A 25667-nucleotide genomic window follows, 5' to 3' on the forward strand; every position below is an offset into this window, starting at 1 on the left:
AAGCCTCCCCAGGGCCGGCCCAAGACGGTTTCGGAGCTGGCCGTCGAGTCCTGCACGTCCCGCTGACCGCGGTGAGACGAGAGGGCCCGATTGAGGTGGGGGGCGGGGTCCGCCGAGTCCCGGGGCGTCCCAGGGCAGGAGGAAGCGAGGAGAACCTTCCTGGGGGCTCTTGTGGTCTCTGCGGCCTGGGGAAGGGTCTCCAGCTTGGGCTGAGCTTTCCTGTCTTCCCCCTCCGCCCCCTCAAAAAAACCCCTGGAGCAGAGTCAAACTTTCAAACTCTCTCCTTTTCCAATTCCTGAGACATTCGTTGGGGGGGGGGGCGTGAAAGAGCCCATAAGTGGCAATATCAAGAGGGGGGTAAATCCCCCCCTTGCTAAAAGTGTGCTTGCTTTGCAAACGCAGTTTGGAGGCGAGCCGCAGCCTATCCTGCACAGGAAATCGACCCTCCCTGGGTCCTCAGAGCGCCCAATCAGGGGGCTTTCTGCCTAGCAAGGACCCCCCCTCCCCCTCGGCAAATGGGTTTGCCGCCCGGGGGCTTAGCTCCTCCCCCGCCCGAGTTTCTGGTCCCCCAGCTGACTGCCGCGATTTCGCGGGGAGACCCCGCCCTCTTCCTTTAGGCGGGTGTGGCCAGTGGATTGCTCAAGGCGGCTGGGAAGGCCTGCCCCTTATCTGAGTGCTGGGGACCTTTGTCAGAATCGTGCCGGAACTGCCAGGCCTGGGACCTCGGTCTCTGGGAACTTTGGAAGTTGTATCTTAGCGTGCCCTGGGTGCAGCTGGACGTCTGCAGCCGGTTCCATTTAGCTCTCGTTCTGGCCGCTACAGCTTGCAGACCCCAAGGACTTCAGTGGGGTCCTGACATCTGCAGTGGCAGCCCTTGGTTAAACCCGCTCTAGGAGGGCTTGATGGGCAAAGGGACTGGGAGAATGGGCCTCCAAGATGCCCAGGTGAGCTCAGGCTCCAGGGAGGGTGAGGGGAATAACTGACTCCTGATGATCACCAGGGCCGGGCCGTGCCTCCTCCCTCCACTTCCCAGTTTGGGGACCTTAGTACCAAGCAGAAGCACATTCCTGGCTGGCTTCACCCTTGTGTGAAATGGTTCTGTTTATTGAACACCTACTATGTGCGAGGCACTGAGCTCAGCGCGCCATGTCGCTCTGCCAATCTGTAGGGACTCGGAGCTGGGAATGGTTATCCCCATTTTACAGATGGGGCAAGCAAGGCTCAGAGAGAGGGTGCTGTTTTCCTAAGCTCCCACTGCTAGTGAGTTGCAAAGCTGGGATTAGAGCCGCTTTGGACTCTAGCACTTTGCTGGGCTCTGCTTGGGGGGCGGGGCCCCCTTCCTCTAGAAGGAAATGTTCAGAATCCAGGTCAGGGGTTCACAACAGGCTCACCCCAGAATTACCAGGGGAACCGGCCCTGAGGGCAGGTTCTACCTTTAACTCCTTTGTACAGGTGAGAGGACTGAGGCCAGGGAAGAGGTGGCTCTTTGCCCAACACGGTACGGCGTGGGCGGAGCTGGGGCTCCTGCAGTCTAGTCTGATGACCGTTTACCCACCTCCTCCCACCTGGCCAGGAAAACGGAGCGCACCTCTGGTGGCTCCCATTGTACCTTATGAACGTGGGCCTGAGCCTCACCTGGGAGCCTCCCTTGCCCTGCCCTCCCTCCTGAGTCTGACTTGATTGGTCTGCGGTAAGGCCCGGCATGGTCTCTCTGACGTGGTTTGTGGGTGGTTTGGTTTTTTTTTGTTTTTGTTTTTTTAAAAATTTATTTATTTATTTGACAGAGAGAGACACAGCGAGAGAGGGAACACAAGCGGGGGAGTGGGAGAGGGAAAAGCAGGCTTCCCGCAGAGCAGGGAGCCCGATGCGGGACTCAATCCCAGGACCCCGGGATCATGACCTGAGCCGAAGGCAGACGCTAACGACTGAGCCACCCAGGCGCCCTGGGGTGTTTTTTTTTTTTTTAAAGATTTTTTTTTTTTTTAATTTATTTGAGACAGAGAGAATGAGAGACAGAGAGCACGAGAGGGAGGAGGGTCAGAGGGAGAAGCAGACTCCCCGCCGAGCAGGGAGCCCGATGCGGGACTCGATCCCGGGACTCCAGGATCATGACCTGAGCCGAAGGCAGTCGCTTAACCAACTGAGCCACCCAGGTGCCTGTGTTTTGTTTTTAATGCTTAACCTTTTTTTTTTTTTTGAACTGGTAATATTATCTATTTGGCTCAAAAGTCAGAGGCCTGCCCCGTCTACCTGATCTTCCCTGAAAGGTGGTCACTGTTAACAGTTTCCTGTGTCTAAAGACCCTGTGCAAACGAAGCACAGATTTTTCAGCCCGTGCACACTATTCGTCTCGGAGTAGCCTGGTCCAGCCAGTGACGCGTAGGTCTCTACCCTGTGGCCACTGCCCTGGGCTGGGTCCTTGTTTTCTCTGGGGCCCTCCTGCTGGGGAACCGGGGTGTTTCCACGCTCTTCGTGTGGCCGACACAGGCACACACCTCCGCCCACGTGGAAATACAGGTGTGGGACCATCCCCTCAAGATTCCCGGGTCCTGGGGGCGTCTGGGTGGCTCAGTCGTTAAGCGTCTGCCTTCGGCTCAGGTCATGATCCCAGGTCCTGGGATTGAGCCCCATGTCGGGCTCCTGGCTCAGCGGGAAGCCTGCTTCTCCCTCTCCCACTCCCCCTGCTTGTGTTCCCTCTCTCGCTGTGTCTCTCTGTGTCAAATAAATAAATAAAATCTTTAAAAAAAAAAAAAGATTCCCGGGTCCCAGGGCTGATGACTCTTAAAAGCAGCCACTGGCAAATGGCTGTCCGCAGAGGTGTCTGCAGGTGTCTCCCCGAAGTGTTGGCCAAGTGGAGCCCGTGGGGTTGGCCCTAGAGGTGCGGCCCTGATACCCGCCGCGTCAGCAGCACCTGAGGGCTGGTTAGGGATGCAGACTGCCCGCCTCACCTGGTCCTGCTGAATCAGCTCCGGCCACTGCATGGGCCCACAGGTGCTTGTGAATAATTGAGAGGCAGGGCTCTAAGAAACAGGGTGAGGGGTCGGACGACAGCTGTGAACGTGCGCTTCCTCCTGGAGGGAGGGACAGGGCACGCTGTACCCTGACTAGCCCGTCTGTCCACCACAGTGCCTGCTCAAAGAAGCATGTCTACCAACGGGACAGAAGCCACTGCCAGCAGCCAGGCAACAGCAGAAGAACCGGTCCAGCAGGTGAGGGAGGGCTGGGACCTGTGGGGTGAGGCTTCCCACACTTTGGGGGGGGCAACCGATCTCTTTCTGCAGCTGATGGAGAGCCCTCACGCAGACCCCGGACAGGTGGGGGTGGGGGCAGAACTGGGAATCCCTGGAGGCTCTGGGGAGATCCGGGGTCCTCTCTGAAACCGCCTGCCTCCCCCCTCCCCCACCGCTATCCTGTCTGCAGGTGCTTGGAGGGTCATCCTAGGAAGTCAACCCCTATTTCCTCTCTCCCTTCACAACTTCGCTGCAGTAACAACTATATACAGTTCATAAGCAACTTTATTAACATATCATTTGCATACGTTAAGATGAACCCTTGGGAAGGATGCTGCCGAGTGGTTTTTAGTCAACAACCAAGTTCTGCAGCCATCAACGCCATACAGGGTTAGGACATGTTTCATCCCCCCAGAGAGACCCCGCCCCATTAGTACTCCTTCCTCATTCCTCGTCCCCCCCCAACTCCCCCCCAGCAACTGCTCATCGGCTGTCTGTCTCTGTGGATTTGCCTGTTCTGGACATTTCGAATGGAGTCCTAACCACCTGAGACCCGTTTGTGTCTGGCTTCTCTCACTGAGCATCACGATTTTGGGGGGTTTATCCACTTTGTAGTGGGTGTCGGTGCTTCATTCCTTTCTTAAAATTATGGTAAAATAACACATAACAAAAATAAGTATGATTTTTGGGGCACCTGGGTGGCTCAGTTGTTAAGCGTCTGCCTTCGGCTCAGGTCATGATCCCAGGGTCCTGGGTTCGAGCCCCACATCGGGCTCCCTGCTCAGTGGGAAGCCTGCTTCCCCCTCTCCCACTCCCCCTGCTTGTGTTCCCTCTCTTGCTGTGTCTCTTTCTGTTGAAAAGTAAAATCTTTAAAAATATATATATATACTATTTTCAGTGTTCAGTTCAGTGGCATTCAGTACATTCATGATGTATGAGCACCACCACCACCATCGAATTCCAGAAGCTTTTCATCACCCCAGATGGGAACCCCATCTCCATTACCATTTAGTCTCATTCCCTCCTCCCTCCAGTCCCTGGCACCCACTAATGTTCTTTCTCTATGAATTTACCTCTCCTGGACGTTTCATGTAAGTAGAAACATAAAATCATTTTTGTGAAAGTAGAACCTTTCACATTAGGTCCCTCATAAATGAGATCCTACAGGATTTGTCTCTTTGGGCCTGGCTTCTGTTACTGAGCCCACTGTCCTCAAGGTCCACCCACATCGAGGCAGGTGTCAGGATGTCCTTTGTAAGGCCGGCTAGTATTCCATTATCTGGATGGACCCCACTGTGTTCATCCGTTTATCCATCGACTGATATTCGGGCTGTTTCCACCATTTGGCCATTGTGAATAATGCTGCTTTGAACATGAGTGTCCAAGGATCTCTTAGAGATTCTGTTTTCATCTCTTTTTTTTTTTTAAGTTTTTATTTATTTATTTGACAGAGCGAGCGAGAGAGCACAAGCAGGGGGAGCAGCAGAGGGAGAGGGAGAAGCAGGCTCCCCGCTGAGCAGGGAGCCCGATGCGGGACTCGATCCCAGGACCCTGAGAGCATCAGCTGAGCCACCCAGGCACCCTGTTTTCAATCCTTTTGTCTATATACGCAGAAGTGAAATTGGGGGCTCATAGGGTAATTTCTATTTGTAACTCTTTCTAATTCACCACACTGTTTCCCACAGTGGCTGTGCCCTCTCAACGTTCCCTCCCACAAGGCCCAAGAGTTCCAACTTCTCCCCATCCTCACCATCATTTGTTAATTTGTTTCGTTTTGATAGTAGCCATCCTCACGGGTGTTAGGTGGTATCTCGTTGTTGTGTTGGCATATTTCCCTACTGATCTGTGATGCTGAGCATCTTCCATGTATCTATTGACCATTTGGAGGCTGTAATTTTTTTTCTTTTTTAAGTAAACTCTGTGCCCAACGTGGGGTTCGAACTTAGGACCCCGAGATCAAGAGTCACATGCTCTACTGAGTGAGCCCATCTTGATGCCCTGTGGCTACGAATTTTTTTTTAAGATTTTTTTTTTTTTTTTAATTCATGAGAGACAGAGCGAGAGAGAAAGGCAGAGGGAGAAACAGGCTCCCAAGGCGCAGGGAGCCCGATGCGGGACTCGATCCCAGGACCCCGAGATCATGACCTGAGCCGAAGGCAGACGCTTAACCATCTGAGCCACCCAGGCGCCCGAGGCTACGAATTTTTAAAAACATACTTTATACCACATTTTCTTTTTTTTTTTTTTTTAAAGATTTTATTTTTATTTATCTGAGAGAGAGAATGAGAGAGCACATGAGAGGGGGGAGGGTCAGAGGGAGAAGCAGGCTCCCCGCCGAGCAGGGAGCCCGATGCGGGACTCGATCCCGGGACTCCAGGATCATGACCTGAGCCGAAGGCAGTCGCTTAACCGACTGAGCCACCCAGGCGCCCTACCACATTTTCTTTAATCCTCTCACCAAGCAGTGGACATCTGGGCTGTTTCCACTTCTTGGACATTCAGAATGAGGCTGCCATGAACATTCACTTTGCCTCCTGTGTGGACGTGTGTTTCTGTCCCGGGTTAAATTCCTAAAAGCGGAGTTGCTGGATTGCAGGGGAGACTTGGGATGAACTCCTCAAGAGGCCTCGGGGTAATCCCTGGAGGCAGATGGCCTGAGCCTGAAGCCCAGCTTTGCCACTAGCAGATCCACCTGCCTTCAGGTGACTTACTCTCTCCATACCTCAGTTAACTCTTCCATAAAGTGGATGAACACTCCCCACCTCCCGGGACTGGCGATTGAGTGAGTCCACACACAAGTTCTCCACACAGCCCCTGTGAGTTGAGTCGTCTTGCTGCCACCTTCACACGAGTGATCTTTGTGACTCCTACTGGACAGGAATGACTCCCCATGTGATGGGTGGGGAAACTGAGCCTCAGAAGGGCTCTCTCGATGACTGTTCTGCTCTTAGAGGGTAAATGAATGGGGGTGGCTGTGTAACAATAAAACTTCATTTACAAAACCAGCGAGCAATGGAGTATTAACCACGTAAAGGAATAAAGCATCGAGCCCTGCCACAACGTGGTTGGACCTTGAGGATGCGATCCCTAGTGAAATGAGCAGACTCAGAAGGACAAATACTGTATGAATCCACTCCCAGGAGGTCCCCAGAGGAGTCCCGTCCACAGAGACAGACAGGAGAGAGTGGGAGCCGGGGCTGGGGTGGGGGGTGGGGAGTCCCCGTTTGGGGAGATGGAAAGTTCTGGAGATGGATGATGGGGGTGGTTGCAGGACAGTGTGAGTGTGCTTCATGCCGCTGAGCTGTGCACTTGAAATGGTTAAGATGGTAAGTTTTATGTGTCTTTTTTTATAAAGATTTTATTTTTGAGAGAGAACAAGCGTGAGCAGGGGGAGAGGCAGAGAGAGAAGCAGACTCTCCACTGAGCAGGGAGCCCGATGTGGGACTTGATCCCAGGACCCTGGGATCATGACCTGAGCCAAAGGCAGACACCTAACAACTGAGCCACCCAGGCACCCAGTTTTATGTGTATTTTACCACAATTAAAAAAATTAAACACACATGCTGCCCCAGGGACGGACCCTGAGCCTACGATACTCAGGGAACCAGACACACACAGCCACACGGGGTGTGAGTCCACGTGGGTGACACGTCCAGAACAGACTCATCCACGGACGGGGAGGGGGCTCGTGGGGGCTGGGGGAGGGGAGAATGAGGAGTGACTTTTTTTTTTCTTGGAGTGATGGCTAAGTCCTAGAATTAGCCACGACTGTTGCACAATCTAACGAAAAGACTAAAGACCTTGGAATCGTGTGTTGTAAGATGGTGGCATTACTGATGTGTGAACTTCTCGATTCAGCTGTTAGGAAAAACCAGACAAGAATCAGAAAATAGGTGTGGGCCCCATGGGCCGTAGTTGTGGGGCCCAGTGGTAGACGCGAAGCTCCGTGAGAGTGGGGCTCTTGTCTGCCCGGCCCGCAGTGGGTGTCAAGTGCACGTGCAAACAGATGAGCGGCAGGGCTAAGGTGGAGGAGGTGCCATGGGCTTGTGCAACCACTTGGATGCAAGGCAAGCATGGGCTGAGCCGTTGCTTGGCTGGGAGTGAAATCGACCTTGCAGGGCACCCGAGGCCCAGGACCAGCCCGCTGAGCTGCTTGTCCCCATAGCCGAGCGTGGTGGACCGCGTGGCCAGCATGCCCCTCATCAGCTCCACCTGCGACATGGTGTCGGCGGCCTACACCTCCACCAAGGAGAGCCACCCCCACGTCAAGACCGTCTGCGACGCGGCCGAGAAGGGCGTGAAGACTCTCACCGCGGCTGCTGTCAGTGGGGCCCAGCCCATCCTCTCCAAGCTGGAACCACAGAGTGAGTGAAGCCCCGGAGAGCCCGGGACCTACCTCTTGGCTGTTCTGGGGGTGTGGGGAGGGGTTCTGCCCCATCCCTGGCCCTGTTGCCGCAAACCAGCACCGGCCGGCCTTCCAGGCCCCGAGGGGTGCGCACGTGCTGGGACTGACGATTCCTGTCTTGCCCATGTAGTCGCATCGGCCAGCGAGTACGCCCACAGGGGGCTGGACAAGCTGGAGGAGAACCTGCCCATCCTGCAGCAGCATACGGAGAAGGTAACTGAGCTCCGACATCAGGAGCCCCTGGGGGACGGGGGCTCAGTGGGGGTGGGGGCCTCCAGGGGGATGGAGTCTGTGGTCCCACCCCCGCTTCCATTAGAATAGACCCACATGACAGCTTCCTCCCTGACCCTCTTCGGTCTGTCCCCACCCCCACCTTGAATCTGCTCCCCATTGAGCACCTGGAGGAGTGATCGAAACACCAGTCAGATCTGTCCAAAATCCCCTGGTGTGTCTCACCTTGCCTGGGGCAGAAGCCAAGGCTGTCCTTACAGCCCGCGTGCCCCGATCTGGCCCCACAGCCCCCCAGCCCTCATTGCCCACCTCCTCTGGCCTGCTCCAGCCCCGCCAGCCTCTGTGGTCCGTGTTGAGGAACATCAGTACCTGTGTGGACGGGACACGGGTAGAAACAGAGTGCCTGCCGTTGTGGGACTTTCATTCAGGGGAGGCCCGGGGAAGCAAATTCAGTGAACACGTCCATCCCAGTCCTACTCCAGGCCCTTTGCATGTGCACTTCCTTCTTCATGAACCAGACTTTCAGGTCTCTCTCCTAATCCTGCCTCTTCAGAGGCCTTCCCTTCCCTCTTAAAGAAGGTCCTTCTAGCTCAGCTCTGTCCAGAACTGTCTCCGATGTCCGCACCGTCCAGTATGGAAACCACCAGCTGTACGTGGCTATGGAGCCCTTAGAATGTGGCTGGTGTCACCGAGGAACTCAGTTTACCAATTTTAAGTTGAAGAGCTGCACGTGGCCCGTGGCCAGCATCACTCTGGCACCCACCACGACGGCTTCCCTGAGCTGTGAGTCACAGACCGCACAATGAGCTCATTTAAAGTCTACAACTCAGTGGTTCAAGTATAGTCACGTTGTATAACCATCACCACCCGTTTTAGAACATTTCATCACCCCAAGAGAAACCCCACATCCCTTAGCTGTTAATCTCCTTCCTGCCAGACACTCCTGGCTACCACTCATCCACTTCCCGTCCGTGGGTGAGCCTGTTCTGGACGTGTCAGCCACGTGCACTCACACCCTGTGTGGCCTTCTGTGTCTGGCTCCCTCCCTGAGCATCATGGGCTCGGGGTCCGTCCCTGGGGCAGCGCGTGTGGGCGCCTGGCCCCCGTCCACAGCCGAGTGACACGCCCGTGTGTGGGGGACACACTGTGTGTATCCGTTCATCTGTTGATGGACATTTTGCTGGTTCCCACTTCTTGGCTGTTAAAATACTGCTGGACATTCGTGTACCAGTTACATTAGTTCTTCTACAACATAAAATTTGTCATCTTTAACGACATCTCTAAGTGCACAGCTCTGCGGCATGAAGCACACTCATGCTGTCCTGAGACCACCCCCACCCTCTGTCTCCAGAACTTTCCATCTCCCCGCACGGAGACTCTGTCCCCACGAAGCACGGACTCCCCACCCCCTGCCCCAGCCCCGGCTCGCACCCTCTCCTCTCTGTCTGTGTGGACGGGACTCCTCTGGGGACCTCCTGGGAGTGGGGTCCTGCGGGATGTGTCCTTCTGTATCTGGCTCCTCTCACTGAGCACAGTGTCCTCGGGGTCCCTCCACGTGGTGGCAGGTGGCAGGGTCCCTTCCTTTCCGTGGCTGACCAATATTCCAGTGTGTGGATGGACAGTGTTTATTTATCTTCGCATCTGTAAGTGGATTGCTTCTACCTTCTGGGGCTTGTGAATCATGCTGTTCTGAATGTGGGTGTCCCAGTTGTATGGGCTTGTAAGGTTCCACGCCATCTGAAAGGATTTTTTTTTTTTTTAATTTTTTATTTATTCGTTTGAGACACAGAGATAGAGAGACCATGAGCAGGGAGAGAGGGAGAGGGAGAAGCAGGCTCCCCGCCGAGCCAGGAGCCCGACGTGGGGCTCGATCCCAGGACCCCGGGATCATGACCCGAGCCGAAGGCAGACGCCCAACCATCTGAGCCACCCAGGCGCCCTGAAGGGCTTTTTAACTGCGTGTTTGTCTTCCCAAGTGGGGTGAGGGCACAGACTGCTTGGTTGCTCTGTCTGGCGCCCATCAGCTAGCCTGGCGCAGAGTAGATGCTTAATCTCCACTTTCGCCACGTGGGACACGAGGCCACGCTCTTCGTATCCGAGTTTCTCTCACCAGAACTCAGGGGTCCCCGAAGGGGCAGCGGGGCAAGCCCGCCGCTGCTCCAGTTCTAGGCTCTGCCCTGAGGCCCCCCCGCTATCGGGCGCCCCCTGTCGGCCAGAGACTGCTATACACCACGTCCCCCAGAGGCAGGCCCCCACTGCTCATGCAGGGCTCAGTGCAGCCGGGGAGGCGTGTCTCCCCAGCAAAGGCCATTAACAGGCTGGGCGTTAAAGGTGGAAACTGTCCAATTCACAGAAGGCTGGAGAAGCTTCCCCACGGAGCCACCTCCTTAGGGCCGGGCGCTTGCGTTCTCCTGTCCTGCCACCACACGAGGCCAACATTCCTTCTGTTTATAGAAGGGATGAGCTCGGGGTGACGCTCTACAAGGTCATCCAACAGAGCTGCTCCCAGCTCAGAGGCGCAGTGCTGTCTGGACTCCTGTGACCTCACCCCCACCCCGGGCTCGGCCCAGGAGGAGGTAGTGGTCCCCGGTTCTGTGAGACGTGGTGTGGTCCGCTGGGCCAGCCCAGTGGGCACCTTTTCCCAACCCCGAAGAAATGAATTCCCATGGACACGAGAGGTCTAGGTGTTCAGAGGGGGTGCCACCTGAGAAGGGTGAGGATGGGGGTGGTGTGGTTTTGAACTTTCCGGAGAGCTCTATGCAGAGAGGGCTGCTCAGAGGCTTAGACTCAAGAACCTCGGGTGCGGATGCAGAACACCCAGAATGTGCTGTGGCCACTTCTCTTCCGGGATTCCAGAGCCATTCCAGGGGTCCGCAGCTCCGGCCCTGCACCTGCTGTGCTAAATATAGTTTTCTTTGCACGTGGACACACCCACGCGTTTCCGGCCTCTAGGGCCGCTTTTACTCTACAAGGGGTAGAGTTAAGGGGTTGACTTGGAGACGGTCAGTCTGCCAGACTAAAATATTTACTACGTGGCCCTTTTCCAGAGAAAGTTAGCAGCCCCATAACTATCTGCTAACCCAGGTTAGAGGTGGTGGAGTCAAAGTGTACCAGGTTAAAATCCAGGTTCTGGGGCGCCTGGGTGGCTCAGTTGGTTAAGCGACTGCCTTCGGCTCAGGTCATGATCCTGGAGTCCCGGGATCGAGTCCCTCATCGGGCTCCCTACTTGGCGGGGAATCTGCTTCTCCCTCTGACCCTCCTCCCTCTCATGCTCTCTGTCTCTCATTCCCTCTCTCTCTCAAAAAAAAAAAAAAAAAAATCCAGGTTCTGCCCTTGGCACCCGGACAGCCCTCGGACAGGCTGCTTAGCCTCCCGGCCTCACTTTCTCGTGCGTGGAATGGGGTACGCTCCTTCCTTTTAGGTGTTTGTGTATTTTAAAAGATTTTATTTATTTATTTGACAGAGACACTGCGAGAGAGGGATCACAAGCAGGGGGAGTGGGAGAGGGAGAAGCAGGTTTCCTGCTGAGCAGGGAGCCCGATTCAGGGCTCGATCCCAGGACCCAGGGATCATGACCTGAGCCAAAGGCAGACGCTTAACGACTGAGCCACCCAGGCGCCCCTTTCTTAGGTGTTTAAAGGGCGGAAGCGGGTCCATTACCTGAAGGCTCAGAACAGCACCTGGCTGGTCCCGAGTATTGATTTTTACTGTTTTTTTTTTTTTTTAAAGACTTTATTTGACACAGAGAGAAAGAGAGAGAGTATAAGCAGGGGGAGTGGCAGGCAGGCAGCGGGAGAAGCACGCTTTCTGCTGAGCAAGGAGCCCGATGCGGGGCTCGATCCCAGAACTCTGGGATCATGACCTGACCGAAGGCAGCCGCTTAACCGACTGAGCCACCCAGGCGCCCGGTTTTTACTGTTTTAATACAAGCTTTAGGAATAAGTCCACAGGCACGGTGACGTTTTGGGCACATACCCCCATTTGTCGTGGGGAGTTGAAGGTAGTTACTGTGTTCTACTGGGAGTTCGTGGAGACAGAATGATTAGACACCTGCATGCATCCTCCGCGTCGCTTTAGTTCTGGTCCTGGTCTCCTCTCAGAGCCACTGACGTCGGGACGGGGCAGAGTCCCCGGCCCCGCCCCCTTGACGTCAGGCCCTCCCCCTGGTGTGACAACCACACGTGTCCCCAGATAGTGCCCAGCATCCCCTGGGGACAGAATCACCCTAGATGAGAACCACTGCCCTAAGGGACTTTGCACACGGATGGCCTCTCCAGCCAGGATTACGATTCTCAGAGCGTGATGGGGCGGTCACTTCTCAGGGGTATCTAAGTTTCTTCTGCCACACGGATGGAGCCCTTGAGCCAAGCACTGGTCTAACTCATCACATCTGTCCGCTGGGCCACTTACCCAGGAACTTCCTGTCCCCCAGTCCCGGAAGCCAGAAGTCCCAGAAGGCTGGTAGGGCTGCTTCCTCTGGAGGCCCCTGCTTCGCTTGCAGACTCTGTCATCACCTGGGCTCCCCTCTGTGTCCTAATTTCTTCTGTTAAGACCTTATCTCTAAATAATCACATTCTGAGGTCCTGGGGATTAGGGTTCAACACACGGCAGCCCTTAACACTATGGATAAAGAAATGGAAGCACAGAGAGGAGTGAGTTGCCTGAGGCCACACAGCTAGGACCTAGCAATCCAGGATTCACCCCAGACTCCAGAGCTCGAGGTCTTCACTGCCAGACTCTGCGTTGACCCTTCGGGGTTATCCAGGAGCTGGAACTCCTCCTTTTGGGCTTCCCGGAGGCTGGGGTGCAGGGGTAGGGGTCCCCAGGTACAAAGGGAGGACAAAGATGCTGATGCTGGCTTGTGTTGTAGGTTCTGGCCGACACCAAGGAGCTCGTCTCGTCCAAGGTGTCGGGGGCCCGAGAAGCTGTGTCCAGCGCCAAGGACACAGTGGCCACGCGAGTGACGGAGGCAGTTGATGTGACTCGGGGTGCCATGCAGACTGGTGTGGATGCGACCAAGTCTGTGGTGACCAGTGGCGTCCAGTCGGTCATGGGCTCCCGTGTGGGCCAGATGGTGCTGAGCGGGGTGGACACGGTGCTGGGCAAGTCGGAGGAGTGGGTAGACAATCACCTGCCCATGACAGATGCTGAGCTGGGTGAGTGCAGCCCTCGGGCCTGGGACCCCCCCCAACCCCCGCCAGACCTCCCACCCCTCTCAGCCACCTAAGTCTGCCCCTCAGTGCCATCTCAACCCTGCCACCTCCCCTCAGATCAGCCCCTGTCAACGCCCACCTGGACCAGTGCAGTAGCCTCCACCCTGGCCCCCAAGGTCTGGCTCCTTGAAGTCACCACTAGAGGGCTCCCATGAGTACCTGAGTCAGGTTCCTGCCTCTGCCCACAGCCTTGGGGGCTCCCACCTCCCTCAGGGTAGAAACCCAAGTCCTCCCCTAAACCTTCCCCCCGCCCCCCGTGTACTTATCCACTTACCCTCATTCATTCTACTCCAGCCACACTGACTCCTTGCTGATCTTGACCATGCTCCCACCCCAGGGCCTTTGCACCAGCTGCTCCCTTTACTGGGAACATTCTTCCCCTAGACATCCTCTGGATGTCCCCTAAACACCCTTCTACCTACAGCTCTGCTCAGATGCCACCTCCCCAGTGAAGCCTCTAAAATTGCCACCTCCCTTGTCCATACTGTGTTCTGAAACCTGCCCCCACCCCCTCCTGGCTGGGCTCTTTTTTGTCTCTGGCACTCATCATCAGTTCCACGAAGCAGCCTCTTCTGCCTTGGTCATTGCTGTGTCCCACGTCCAGAACGGGTCCTGGCGCTCAGCAGGCGTTCAGACTCTTCTCTGCCATCCCCACCCCCAGGCACGCGTTTGTCCATTTGGATGTTCCTTGAGCATCTGCCATGTGGCCAAGTCCTGGGGACACAGCAGTGGACAGAATTCTGCCCTTGTGGAATTCACAGTATAAAGTATAAGGAAATCAGGTTAAAGGAGAGATTTTGAGGTGGAAGGATTGGGAAGATGTTTCTGAGGAGGTGACATGACCATGAATGGAGCGAGCAAGCGAGCTAGCTACATGGATGTCAGGACAGAGAGAAGTGTTGATAACAAAGGTCCTGGGGTAGGACCTGCCTGGTGGGTTAGAGGAATAGCAAGGCAGAGTGAGAGCGAGGAGGAGATGGGGAGGGGGACAGGGCAGGTCGTGCAGGGCCTAGGGGACCCAGGGGAGGACTTGGACTTACCCCAGAGAGGTAGGAGTCCTGGAGGGCTGTGGGCAGAGGAAGGCAGGACCTGACTCGAGTGCTCACGGGCGCCCTCTGGTGGTCGCCGAGGGGAGGGCGGACTGGGGACCAGGGTGGAGGGGACTGTGCTGGTCCCCGCTGGTGTTAAGGGGGCCGGTCCCCTTGGAGGCAGGAATAGACAAACAGACAAACCAGGGATGGGGCTGTTGAGACAAAGCAGTGTCCTGTTCGTGGTCCAGTCATGTCCTCGTACCCGTGGCTCTCGTGACTTCTGCCACGCCGCAGTGCAGACTCTGGTGCCCACGGCAGCAAGGACCCATGAAGCTGCGTGTAAACTAGACACCGTGCTCTATCCGACTTTGGCCAGAGTTGGTTTGTTTGGACGAGGAGCCAGACATTTGGGACAACTGGAAAAAGCTGAGGACAGATGAGATCAGGGGTTCCCGATGGCAGCACCGTGGGCATTCTGAGCCGGGTCATCCTTTGTGGGGGGCAGAGCAGCATCCCTGGCCCCACCCCCTCGATGCCAGGAGCACCCCCAGTGCGACCAGCACAGATGTCCCCAGAAACCGCCCCGCGTCCCCTCCTGGGTGAGACACCCTGCTTCTCCTGGAACTTCATGCAGAGGGAATCGTGTGGTTCCCTGGTGGCTGAGCACCTCCTCCTCATTCTCTGCCTCCTCCTTTGCCTGGGATTGGGATCGCTATTCTAAGTATCCCTTCTTTCTCCGTTAGCTGGAAAACTGTCTTGGAGAAGGTTCTCTGTGGCAGCGTTGATGAGCTCAGGTACAGTTGGTGGAGGAAAAGCAGGGCAAGTGGCTAGCTCTCTCCCTTATGTATTTTGGCATCATGGGCTGGTTCGCCAGCCTCCTCCACTGTCAGTAGTGGGGTTTTATGTTATAGGTGTTCGTGCATAGATTCACACGACATAGTCCAATCTTACCCACTTATTTTATTGACCTTTCCCTTGTCCCGCTACTTTTGGCTGCTTGGAGACCCCCCTCGAGTTGGCTCTGAGTCTCTGTGACTCTCTCTGGGAATCCTCTGTAGAAAGTGGTGGTCCTTTGCTTTCTGGAGAAACTCCATGTCTCAGGCGGGCTGGTGATCTGAAGCCCTGAAGCGTGGGGCTTGAGCGTGGCATATCACTTGTCCTTTGAGGGTCCCAAACCCAACCCCAAGCCTCTGGAAGGAAGGGAGCTGCCTGCCCCTGGTAGGTGCTGAAGCCAGGTAGAACCAGCTGTGGGTCTCGCCTGAGCTAGGCTGGGAGGCCACTGCAGAGAACGGATCCATCTGACCAGCTCCGCTCCTGTATTTGTTCTTTGTGTCCGCCCAGTAAGGATGAAATTGCTGTGCACCCCAGTGCTTGTGGTTCTGCGGAGAGTCTAGTGGGGGAAGGTATGAGTTTTTGCAGCAGTGGGCAGAACTAGACGTGCTTGGGGGCTTGGCCCAGGAGAACAGCCCTCTTTCCTCCCTCCTCACGGTTCTCCCCTTTGCCAAGGGCACCTGCCCACTCCACGGGGCCCTGCTGGCTTGCTCAGATATGCCAGACCTCTGCCAGACATCCGGGCCTAAATAACAAAGCTGCTTTCACTTCCACGGGCAGAGCCCCGGGTTCCCAGAGGGCCATGGAGAAGTTCTGAGCGTTGCTAGTTTGGGTCAGGCTCTGCAAACCCACCTTTGGTGGGAGAATGGGGAAGATCTGTTTTTCTCAAAGTGCAGGCTTTTATTTTGTCTGCCTCTGAGCATCCCAAGTGTTTGTAGTTAATTTTTTTTTTAAATGTCATCGTGAAATGATTCTTCCATGACATCCTCATCCCTAGCCAACTGTGTCTGACTACCTCCATGCCACATCTGGCCCACTGCTTGCATTTGTAAATAAAGGTTTATTGGGACACAGCCACATGCATTTGCACACATGTTGTCTGTGAATGTTTTTGCATTAGGCACGGTATAACTGCCTGCAAAGACAAGAACATTGACTGTCTGGCTGCATTCAGAAAACGTTTTATCAACCCCTGGGTTAGAGTATGTTCTTCCAGAATTTGTAATGTTCAAAGAACAACTGAAATCCCGATTGAAGGCTTACCTTGATTGAGCAACAGGTCAGTGACTGCCTGTGGGATTTTGTTCCTTGCTTTTCCACTGTCTTTTGTGTCTGAACAGTGACTGGCCAAAGGAGATGCAGAAATATGTGGCTGAAGTAGAGAGTTCACTTACTTATCTGAACAGCCAGGCTCTTCCTGCCTGACCAGGGGCACATCCGTGTTACCCTGGTCCCATGTTCCTGTTCCTTCTAGTATTTCTTTGATACACTTCTTTAAATCAGCTTTTCCAGATTCTTTTAGAAAGGTAACTTTATCACTTACTGAAAACAGGACACAGTACCATCTACTATAAATTGATGACAAAAAATGACTAAATGTTCATTTGGGTGCCTTTCTGAGTACGAGATAGTCCAAATTTCACAATTCAGGCAGCTCTGACTAGGATGGTCATACAGAAGGGGGAACTGAGGCTTACTGGCAAAATCACTTTCGTGTAGAGTAGGGAATAGCAAACATTTTCTTAACCAGATGGTAAATATTTTTGACTTTTTGGGTCAGGCAGTCTCTGTTGCAACTAGTTAAGTCTGCTGTTAACACAGAAGCATAGACGATAGGTAAATGAATGGGTGTGACTGTGTGCCAATAAAACTTTATTTATAGAGACAGGTGGCATTTGGCCTGGGGGCTGCAGTTTGCGGACCCCTGCTATAGAGCATGACCAAGCCAGTGAGTTAGGAGGTCTGGAGTCCAATCTGTATCAGGTTATTTACAAAGCTCAAGCTTATACCTACTACATTAAAATTTAAAAGGAGCAGATAAACTAGGATAAAATCATCAGGACAGGCAGTTTCCATCCTGCCCTATTGTAATGTCATGGGCTCTTTCTGGACTAGACAGTCCTGACTTTTCCTTATGTGCTGTTAAGACGGTTCTCACGTGGCTCAGACTTCTCCCCACGCGGAGTATCATGGTTAAGAACATGGTGTCAGATGGCCTGGCTTGAAATCCTGACTTGCCACTGCCTAGTTGCGTGACCTCAGGCAAGTCATTTCATCTGCGAGTCCCTATTTCCTCATCTGTAAAAACGGGGTAATGGTGCCTCCCTCATAGAGTTGTTGGGTTTAAAGAGAACATACACACGAAGCACCTAGAACCTGTGAAAGATTGGCCATGTAATATGTGCCGGGTACTAATGATCAGCTTTTTTCTGCAAAGGAGCAGACAGTGAATATTTCAGTGTCCAGGGGCCAAGAGGCCACAAACCACTGTAGTTTGATTTTTTTGTTGTTTTTAAGATTTTATTTATTTGACAGAGAGACAGCAAGAGAGGAAACACAAGCAGGGGGAGTGGGAGAGGGAGAGCTGAGCAGGGAGCCCGATGCGGGGCTTGATCCCAGGACCCCGGGACCATGACCCGAGCCGAAGGCAGACGCTTAAGGACTGAGCCACCCAGGCACCCCAAAATGTTAACGTTTTAACACGTGATCACTATAAAAATAGTTACCGAGTTGTTTTACGCTCCTTTGTGTTTTGTTTTGTTCCGTTGGTCCTGAGGCTTCGGCGTGCTGGCTGTAGCTCACGCTTAGTGCTGGCCCCCCACGGGCCGGTTCTTCGGGGGGACCTCAGTCCCTGGATAAGCTGAGCGCTGTGATGGGGTCGGGGACGCTAGCCGTGGAGGTACCTGGCGCTTAGTGGAGACTGGGCCCTTCCACCCAGGCGCCCCACCACTGTAGTTTGAAAGCAGCCGTAGGAATAGATAACCGACGTGCAGGGCTGTGTTCAGGCGAGGGCCTTGGTTTGCAGACCCTCACGCTAGTCCAAGGCCTCTTAATCCTGGGGAGTTCGGGTCCCATCATACCCATTTCGCAGATGGGGAAAAGCAAGGCAGGGGACTCTTCCGCTCCAAGGCTTCCCAGCTCGTGAGCGGCAGCCCCGGGACGGAAGACCCCGGGCATGGGGAACAAGCCCACCCGCCCGGCCACGAGCCCGAGCTGCACGCGCGCGCCGCCGCATCCGGGCCTGAAATTCACGCTGCCTCTCCCGCCTTCCTCCTCGCAGCCCGCCTCGCCACGTCCCTGGAGGGCTTCGACATCGCTTCGGTGCAGGAGCAGCGGCAGGAGCAGAGTTACTTCGTGCGCCTGGGCTCCCTCTCGGAGCGGCTGCGCCAGCGGGCCTACGCGCACTCGCTGGGCAAACTGCAGCTCACGCGGCAGCGGGCGCAGGAGGCCCTGGTGCAGCTGGCGCAGGCGCTCAGCCTGGTGAGGCCCCGCCCTCCCCAGCCCGGGGGCCCCGCCCTCCCCAGCCCGGGGCCCCGCCCCTCCCCAGCCCGGGGGCCCCGCCCCTCCCCAGCCCGGAGGCCCCGCCCCTCCCCAGCCCAGGGGCCCAGCCCTCCCCAGCCCGGAGGCCCCGCCCTCCCCAGCCCGGGGGCCCCGCCCCTCCCCAGCCCGGAGGCCCCGCCCCTCCCCAGCCCAGGGGCCTCGCTCCTCCCCAGCCCGGAGGCCCCGCCCCTCCCCAGCCCAGGGGCCCCGCCCCTCCCCCGCCCAGGGGCCCCGCCCAGGGGCCCCGCCCCTCTCCAGCCCGGAGGCCCCGCCCTCCCCAGCCCGGAGGCCCCGCCCCTCCCCAGCCCGGAGGCCCCGCCCCTCCCCAGCCCGGGGGCCCCGCCCCTCCCCAGCCCGGGGGCCCCGCCCCCCCGCACCTCTGCCCGAGCCCGCCGGCGGGGCCCCGGTCCTGGAAGGCTGGGCTCCCCTTCCGAGGACCCCCGACCAGCGGGCCTCAACGACAGAGGCTGTCTGGCAGGTCTGCAGGCGGGAGGTCTGCGATCAGGGTGTCCGCAGGGCCGGGTCCTCCTGGGGGGCCTCTCTCCTGGACGTGCAGAAGGCTGTCTTCTCCCCACGTCCTCACGGGGCGTCCCTCTGCGCGCGTCACATTGGAGTAGGGCTATCGCAGTGACCTCACTGTAACTTCATTGCATCTTTAAAGACCGGATATGCCACCACAGGCAGATCCTGAGGTCCTGGGGGTCAGGGCTCCAGCAGAGGAATCGGGGGGACATAATTCAGCCCATGACAGGTGAGCTGGCCAGCGGAGGCTCTCCCGGCCGTCGTCTGAGGGACCGACGTGCTGCTCGAGCATGACCTGCAAAGCGTGAGCAGCGTTTTGGTGGTGGTTTTGTTTAAAGTCAGCTTTATGGAGGTGTAATTCGGGGACTACAAAAGTCAGCTGTTTTTAAGTATATGGTTTGAGGAGTTTTACAGACATCAACAGACATGTAACCAGCACCCCAATCAAGAAGTGGAACAATGCCATCACCCCAGAAAGGTCCGCTTGCCTGTCTGCAGTCACATCCTGCCCCTCCCCACCAATGTTCTCTTGTCTCTTCTCTAAAGAGCTGAATTCCTTTCATCTTCCTCTTTGCTTAGCTTCCTCCACGCAGTGCGCTCTCCTGTCTCTCTTTTTATTTTTTTTAAAGATTTTATTTATTTATTTGACAGAGAGACAGAGAGACAGCGAGAGAGGGAACGCAAGCAGGGGGAGTGGGAGAGGGAAAAGCAGGCTTCCCGCGGAGCAGGGAGCCCAATGCGGGGCTCGATCCCAGGACCCCGGGATCACGACCTGAGCTGAAGGCAGACACTTAACGCCTGAGCCACCCAGGCGCCCCGTCTCTCTTTTTAAATTTTTGATTGGGGTAAACTGCATATGACATGAAATTCACCATCATAACCATTTTCAGTGCACAGCTCAGTTAAGCACATTCACACTGTCGTGCAACGACCCCCACCCTCCGTCCCCAGAACTTCCCATCTCCCCACTCGGAGACTCTGTCCCCATGAAGCACAGACTCCCCACCCCCTGCCCCAGCCCTGGCTCCCACCCTCTCCTCGCTGTCTCTGTAGACGGGATTCCCTCTGGGGACCTCCTGGGAGTGGGGTCCTGCAGGATGTGTCCTTCGGTGTCCGGCTCCTCTCACTGAGCCCAGTGTCCTCGGGGTTCCTCCACATCATGGCAGGTGTCAGGGTCCCTTCTTTTTTAAGGCTGAATAACATTCCATTGTAGCACTTTTTACGACCCTGCTCACGTTCCTCCTGCTTACGTTCCATTGGCCAAAGCCAGTCCTGTGGCCTGGGCCCAGTCACAAGGAGAACCAGACAAAATGGGAGGAGCTGCGGAGAATTTTGGCCACTTCCTTTGCACATGACAGATGGTGCATGCGCATGTTGGTGATGAAACCATAGTGGTGGAAAGCCTGTCTGAGAACAGCATCCCCCCTACCTTCCTCGCCTTCGCGGACCATCTCATCTTGGATAAAAGGAGGACTTTGTGGGCCTCTCCTGGGATGTGAGCGGGGCTCTGCCGACCTTGGTCAGGTGCTGGAGGCAGCCTCCTGTGTCACTCTCTCTCTCCTTGCTCTCCTATTCCAGATGGAAACCGTCAAGCAAGGAGTCGATCAGAAGCTGGTGGAGGGCCAGGAGAAACTACACCAGATGTGGCTCAACTGGAACCAGAAGCAGCTCCAGGGCACAGAGGAGAACCCAGCCAAACCAGAGGTACCAGGTTGGGGGACCCGTGGGATGCTTAGGGCCCTGACTTCCCTCTCCATGCCTCTGCTGGATGGACCTACCTACGGGGAATACTTTCCCCAGCCTCTCTTCCCATTCCCTGCCTTTAGGACACAACAGCACCTCCTCCAGGAAGCCCGCCTGGATTTTCTCTCTTGGGTGTGGTGTTGCTTCTAAACTGTGGGACACTTGATAGCGACGCCTCTCAACCTACTAAAATTCTAAGCCATGTCTCACTTATCTTCTCTCCTATCTCGGTGTCATGAGCTCTCCATACTCCTCTGCTTTGCTCCTGGTGACAACTTCTCACTAACGTCCTCTGGTCCCTCCCATTTGTGCCATGCATCGGCCTCTCCTGCCATGCTCAGACTCACTGCTTCCACCGTCGCTCACGGAGACTTTCCTTGAGTCAGTACCTCACGTGTCTTTCATGCCCATTATGAACGTCCCTCGGTCTCAGGACTGACCTAGCACTATAGCTTCTCAGCTTAACTTCCTTGGGCCTTGGTTTCCCCATCTGTCAATGGGATGAAGACTTGCAGGGCTCTTCGGGCAAAGTGAGCCAAACCCGCACGCCGTGTTCCCAGCAGCAGGACTCACGGTCGCCAAAAGTGGAGGAGACGGGCCAGGTGTCCCTTGGATGAACGGATCAACTGCTTAATGCAGGGTTGACTGCTTAATGGGGGTGACGTTTCTTTGTGGGGAGTGATGGAATGTTCTGGAGATGAAGGTAGTGGTTGCACAACCTTGTGAATACACTAAAAACTATGGAATTGCACACTTAAACGGGTGAATTTTCTGATCTGTGTTATACTCCTATATAAAAAAATTGGGTTGCTATGTCAAGTACACATAGCAGTACACAATTGGTATTTATGCAGCTAGGACCAGTATCTCTAAATCCAAAACTGTTAGCATTCAGACCCAAACCACCTAAAACCGTCTCCCTTCCCCCCAGTGCTGAGCGTGGTGACCAGATGATGCCGATGTTGACTCTGGTCGGCACCTCCCTGCCACGTTCAAGTCCAGAGCGCTCTGTCATGGGTTCAGGGCCAAGTCCTGCCGCCCAGCCTGCCCTCTTCCCCTGGGGAAGGAGGTTAAGGTCCTGATTTATTACGCTGCAGTCTCTCCTACCACGTATGGCTTCTGCCTGGAAAGTTCCTCCAGACCTTTTTTTTTTTTTTTAATAAAACGAGATAGAAAATGCAGTATCTTGTACTTAAAAAAAAAAGATGTTTTATTGAGCTATGATTCACGTACTATACAAGTCACCCATCTGTACAATTCCATGGTTTTTAGTGTATTCACAGGGTTGTGAGACCCATCACCACGATCCGTTTAGAACATTCCCACCAACCCAAAAGGAGATCTTGTCCCCATCAGCAGTCACTCCCTCGTCCTCCCCAGCCCCCGGTCCCCACGAGCCCCCTTCCCATCCATGGATGAGCCTGTTCTGGCCGTGTCACCCACGTGGACTCACACCCCGTGTGGCCTTCTGTGTCTGGTTCCCTCCCTGAGTGTCGTGGGCTCGGCGTCCGTCCCCGGGGCAGCGCGTGTGGGCGCCTCGCTCCTGCTCGTGGCCGAGGGACGCACCCGCGTGTTGGTGGGTCATGTGTATTTACCCGTTTACAAGGTGATGGACATACGGGCTGTCTCCACTTGGCCTCCCGTTTGCTATGCCCTGTGAACCAGCCTTGTATGGACGTGCGTTTCCATTTCTCTTGGGTGGATTCCTAGGAGTGGAGTTGCTGGTTGTATGGTAACTCTGTAGTTGGGACAGTTGGGGGGACCACCAGGCTGTCTTCCGAAGTGACTGTACCATCAGCAACGTATCAACACTTGCCACTCCCGTCGTCTTGATCCTGCTCGCCCAGCAGGCGCCACCTCGTGGGGCTGCGCTATGTTTCCGTGACGACTAGTGAAGTCGAATCTTTGCACGTGCTTGTTGACCAGCTGCATTTCTCCTTTGGAGAAATGTCTCTGCCTCTTTTTCATTTTGGTACATCGGTCACGTGGTTCAAAACTCAAAAGAGCTGGTGTCCCAAACCACCATCCTGGATGGGCTCTCCTAGAGAGAGGTTTTCCGGAAGGTTGGCGGGAGAAGCCCTGTTTTCTCCTCCCCCCCCCCCCCCAATTGGGATCCAGCTGCCCCCAAAGCGCACGGTCCTGATCGTCCGCCCCTTCTCAGCAGGTGGAGACCCAGACGCTCACCATGTTCCGGGACATCGTCCAGCAGCTGCAGAGCACCTGCGCCTCGCTGGGCTCCAGCATCCAGGGGCTGCCCAGCCACGTGAAGGACCAGGTGCAGCAGGCTCGCCACCAGGTGGAGGACCTCCAAGCCACCTTTTCTGGCATCCATTCCTTCCAGGACCTGTCCAGCACGATCCTGATGCAGAGCCGAGAGCAGGTGGCCAAGGCCCGAGAGGCCCTTGACCACACAGTTGAGTACGTGGCCCAGAACACGCCCATCATGTGGCTGGTGGGACCCTTCGCCCCGGGAGTCGTTGAGAAAGCCCCGGAAGAGAAGAAATAGGACGGGCAGGAGGAGGCGCGAGGGACTGTCTCTCCCAGAGGGGCTGGCCCCAGCACTGGACCCCCTTGCCCCCTCGGAACATGCGTCCCTCCCCACGCCCCCAGCTTATCTTAGCTGCCACCTCAGGAAGCTGAAAATTGACCAGTCCCTCCGCCGCTGCGCGCTCAGAGGAAGCGTGTCCTGAGCCTCACCTCCTCAGTCATTAGGGGGAGGTTTCCAGAAAAAAAAATGTTCTCCAATTTCTTTTTTCTTAAAAACCAGGGACAGATTTCTTATATCCCTGCCTCCTTTTCTGCATCAGGGCCCCTGGGTATTAGCCTTTAGCTAACAGACTTGGGATTTCTGGCCTCCGAAGTGGGCCTCCTGGGGGTGGGGAGGCTGCAGAGCTGCTGAGGCCCGTTCTGGAGCAGAGGGGGGCTGAGGTGCCTGAGGCTTCAGTGTTGCCTTAATAAATTTTACCTGCAGCTAAGTGTGGGCTGTGTGCGTGCGTGCACGTGCGTGCTCCCTCCCCCAGGAGCTGAGCAACGCAGGGTCCGTGTATGGCCGCCTTGGCCCCTTCCTTGCTCTGCTCACAAGGATGTGAACAGGACAGGGCCAGACCTGGAGTGGGGCTTGAAGTTCTCGGACAGGAGAAGAGCAGGGCGTGAGGGTCCTTCATCTCCTCCCCCCAACGAGTCTTGCCCCCTGTGCCGTGTCCGAGGGATCTGGCAGGAGCAGAAGGCCTGCTGCTTTTCCCCGACCGGGGAATGGTGTGTCAAGCTCCCCCCAAAGATGTCCCCATCCCGATCCCCAGGATCTATGAATATAATCCCTCACGTGGCAAAGGGAACTGTGCAGTTGGGATTCAGTGAGAGATCTGGAGATGGGGGCGGGGTGGTCCTGATGGATCCCTGTGGGCCCTAACGTCATCACGAGGTTCCTTATGAGCGGGAGGCTGGAGGGTCGGTCGGAGAGGGTGTGAGGACAGAGGCAGAGGTTAGAATTTGAGATGGGTGGATGTTCTCTTCACCTTGAAGATGGATGAAGGGACCCCGAGCCTGGAGAAGCCGGAGAAAGCAGGGAAACAGGATCCCCCAACCCTGAACATCCAGAAGGATCCAGCCCTGCCGACACCTTGATCTTAGCCCCATAAGACTCCTTGCAGACTTCTGACCTCCAGAACTGGGAGGTGATAGGTTTGTGGTGTTTTCAGCCTCTGAGTCTGCGTTCCTTTGTTAGAGCAGCCCTGGGGTACTCATCCCGGGCCCAGGGAACTCCAGGTTGTCCCTGGACAGACCCCAGCTGGGAGATTCCCGAATTTCTGTCCCCTTCTGTGACTGGCCGTATTCCCACTGCTGTGCTCACATCTCCTTAGAAAACACTGAAACCGAATCCTCTTGTCGTGCCCACTCTGGCCCAGGGCTGTCCCACTCGCCTCATACGCCAACCCTCTTAATCGCCTCTGCTCTGTGGGTTAGGTGTCCCCACTTTACGGCTGAAGGGACAGGAGCACAGTGCCAGGCGGGGGCTTGCCTCCCTCGCTGCGTCCGTGACGGCACAGTCCTGCTCCTTCTGCCTGTTGCACGTTCCCAGGGGCTGGCGTCCCGTGCTCCTGCTGGGGGTTGGGGCGTGCGTGCACCAGCCGGCTCCCTGGTCCCCTCATGAGTGACCCTGGGCGGGCCTCGGCCTCTCTAGCCCTCAGTGTCATCATCCCAGACCAGCTTCCACGTAGATCTGGAGCAAAGATCGTGTAGGACTGCGCATTTGAAAAACCTGGTACTTAGGTTCTCTTAGGGTCTCCCCCTCAGTACTTCTGACATCAGGGCCGAGTCGCTCTCTGGGAGCCGCCCTGGGCATCTGGGTGTCGGGAAGCATCCCTAGCACCCCCCCACTTGATGTCAAAGGCACTACCCGTCCCCCAAGTCGTGACCACCACGGGTGTCCTCAGACATGGCCCCCTGGTGAGAACCACCAAGTCAGCTGGCTTCACCCCAAACACTTCTTTTTCTGCGTTTTTGCTTAAATGAATCCCCGAGTTTCCCCATACGGCCCCACTAATCTGTCAGGGAGCAAGTCTCTTTTTGCACCTAACAACACTAAGCTAGCATTGGGTGTTACCGGGACCCGGGCGCTGCTTTGAGCACCCGGCCCATGTTAGCTTCAGCCTCATCTCAACCCTCTGGGCTGGGTGCACTGAGCTTCCGATACTGTGGATGGGAAAACTGAGGCAGGGAACATCAGATCGTTTCCTCAAAGTCTCCTGGCCAGTAAGGGTCTGACAGGCTGGTCTGGGCTCCTGTCTTCCTGCCTGCACCCAGACTTGCTGGAGGAACTTACAGGGCGGGCTGCCCCTCTTCAATCTTCCATGGCTCCCTCCGCAAATGGGGTGTACTGATTAGCTCTTGATTCACGACAAGTCAGCACTAACTTCGTGGG

The 25667-nt window shown here is 55.8% G+C and overlaps 1 protein-coding gene across 6 annotated transcripts; it reads left to right on the forward strand.

Moving 5' to 3' along the window:
* PLIN3 (perilipin 3) lies at positions 1-23716 on the forward strand. 6 transcript variants are annotated; one of them, XM_045863284.2, is made up of 9 exons: positions 1-71; positions 3127-3209; positions 7396-7594; positions 7766-7848; positions 11191-11268; positions 12737-13022; positions 18222-18421; positions 20582-20707; positions 22911-23716. In XM_045863284.2, exons 2-9 carry the CDS (start codon positions 3144-3146, stop codon positions 23250-23252), a joined length of 1380 nt encoding a protein of 459 aa, XP_045719240.1. In that variant the 5' UTR covers positions 1-71; positions 3127-3143; the 3' UTR covers positions 23253-23716. The 6 variants fall into 6 exon arrangements, with proteins under 6 accessions (XP_045719240.1, XP_045719239.1, XP_045719241.1 ...); XM_045863283.2 differs by having other exon boundaries at positions 2-71; positions 22908-23716; XM_064572911.1 differs by having other exon boundaries at positions 37-71; positions 7349-7594; positions 22908-23716.
* The last annotated feature ends 1951 nt before the right edge of the window (positions 23717-25667 follow it).

Source organism: Mirounga angustirostris, unplaced genomic scaffold (genome assembly GCF_029215605.1).
Source record: "Mirounga angustirostris isolate CCGP_5_RB_7025 unplaced genomic scaffold, mMirAng1.0.hap1 SCAF_1, whole genome shotgun sequence".
Lineage (NCBI taxonomy): Eukaryota > Metazoa > Chordata > Mammalia > Carnivora > Phocidae > Mirounga > Mirounga angustirostris.

What these genes read in the sequence shown, in the direction of transcription:
- PLIN3 (XM_045863283.2), top strand. Translation starts at nt 3,144, where the DNA reads ATGTCTACCAACGGGACAGAAGCCACTGCCAGCAGCCAGGCAACAGCA. An exon ending in TGCAGCAGCATACGGAGAAG is followed by an intron (nt 7,849 to 11,190) that starts GTAACTGAGCTC and finishes AAAAAAATCCAG; the next exon opens with GTTCTGCCCTTGGCACCCGG. An exon ending in AGAACCCAGCCAAACCAGAG is followed by an intron (nt 20,708 to 22,907) that starts GTACCAGGTTGG and finishes GCCCCTTCTCAG; the next exon opens with CAGGTGGAGACCCAGACGCT.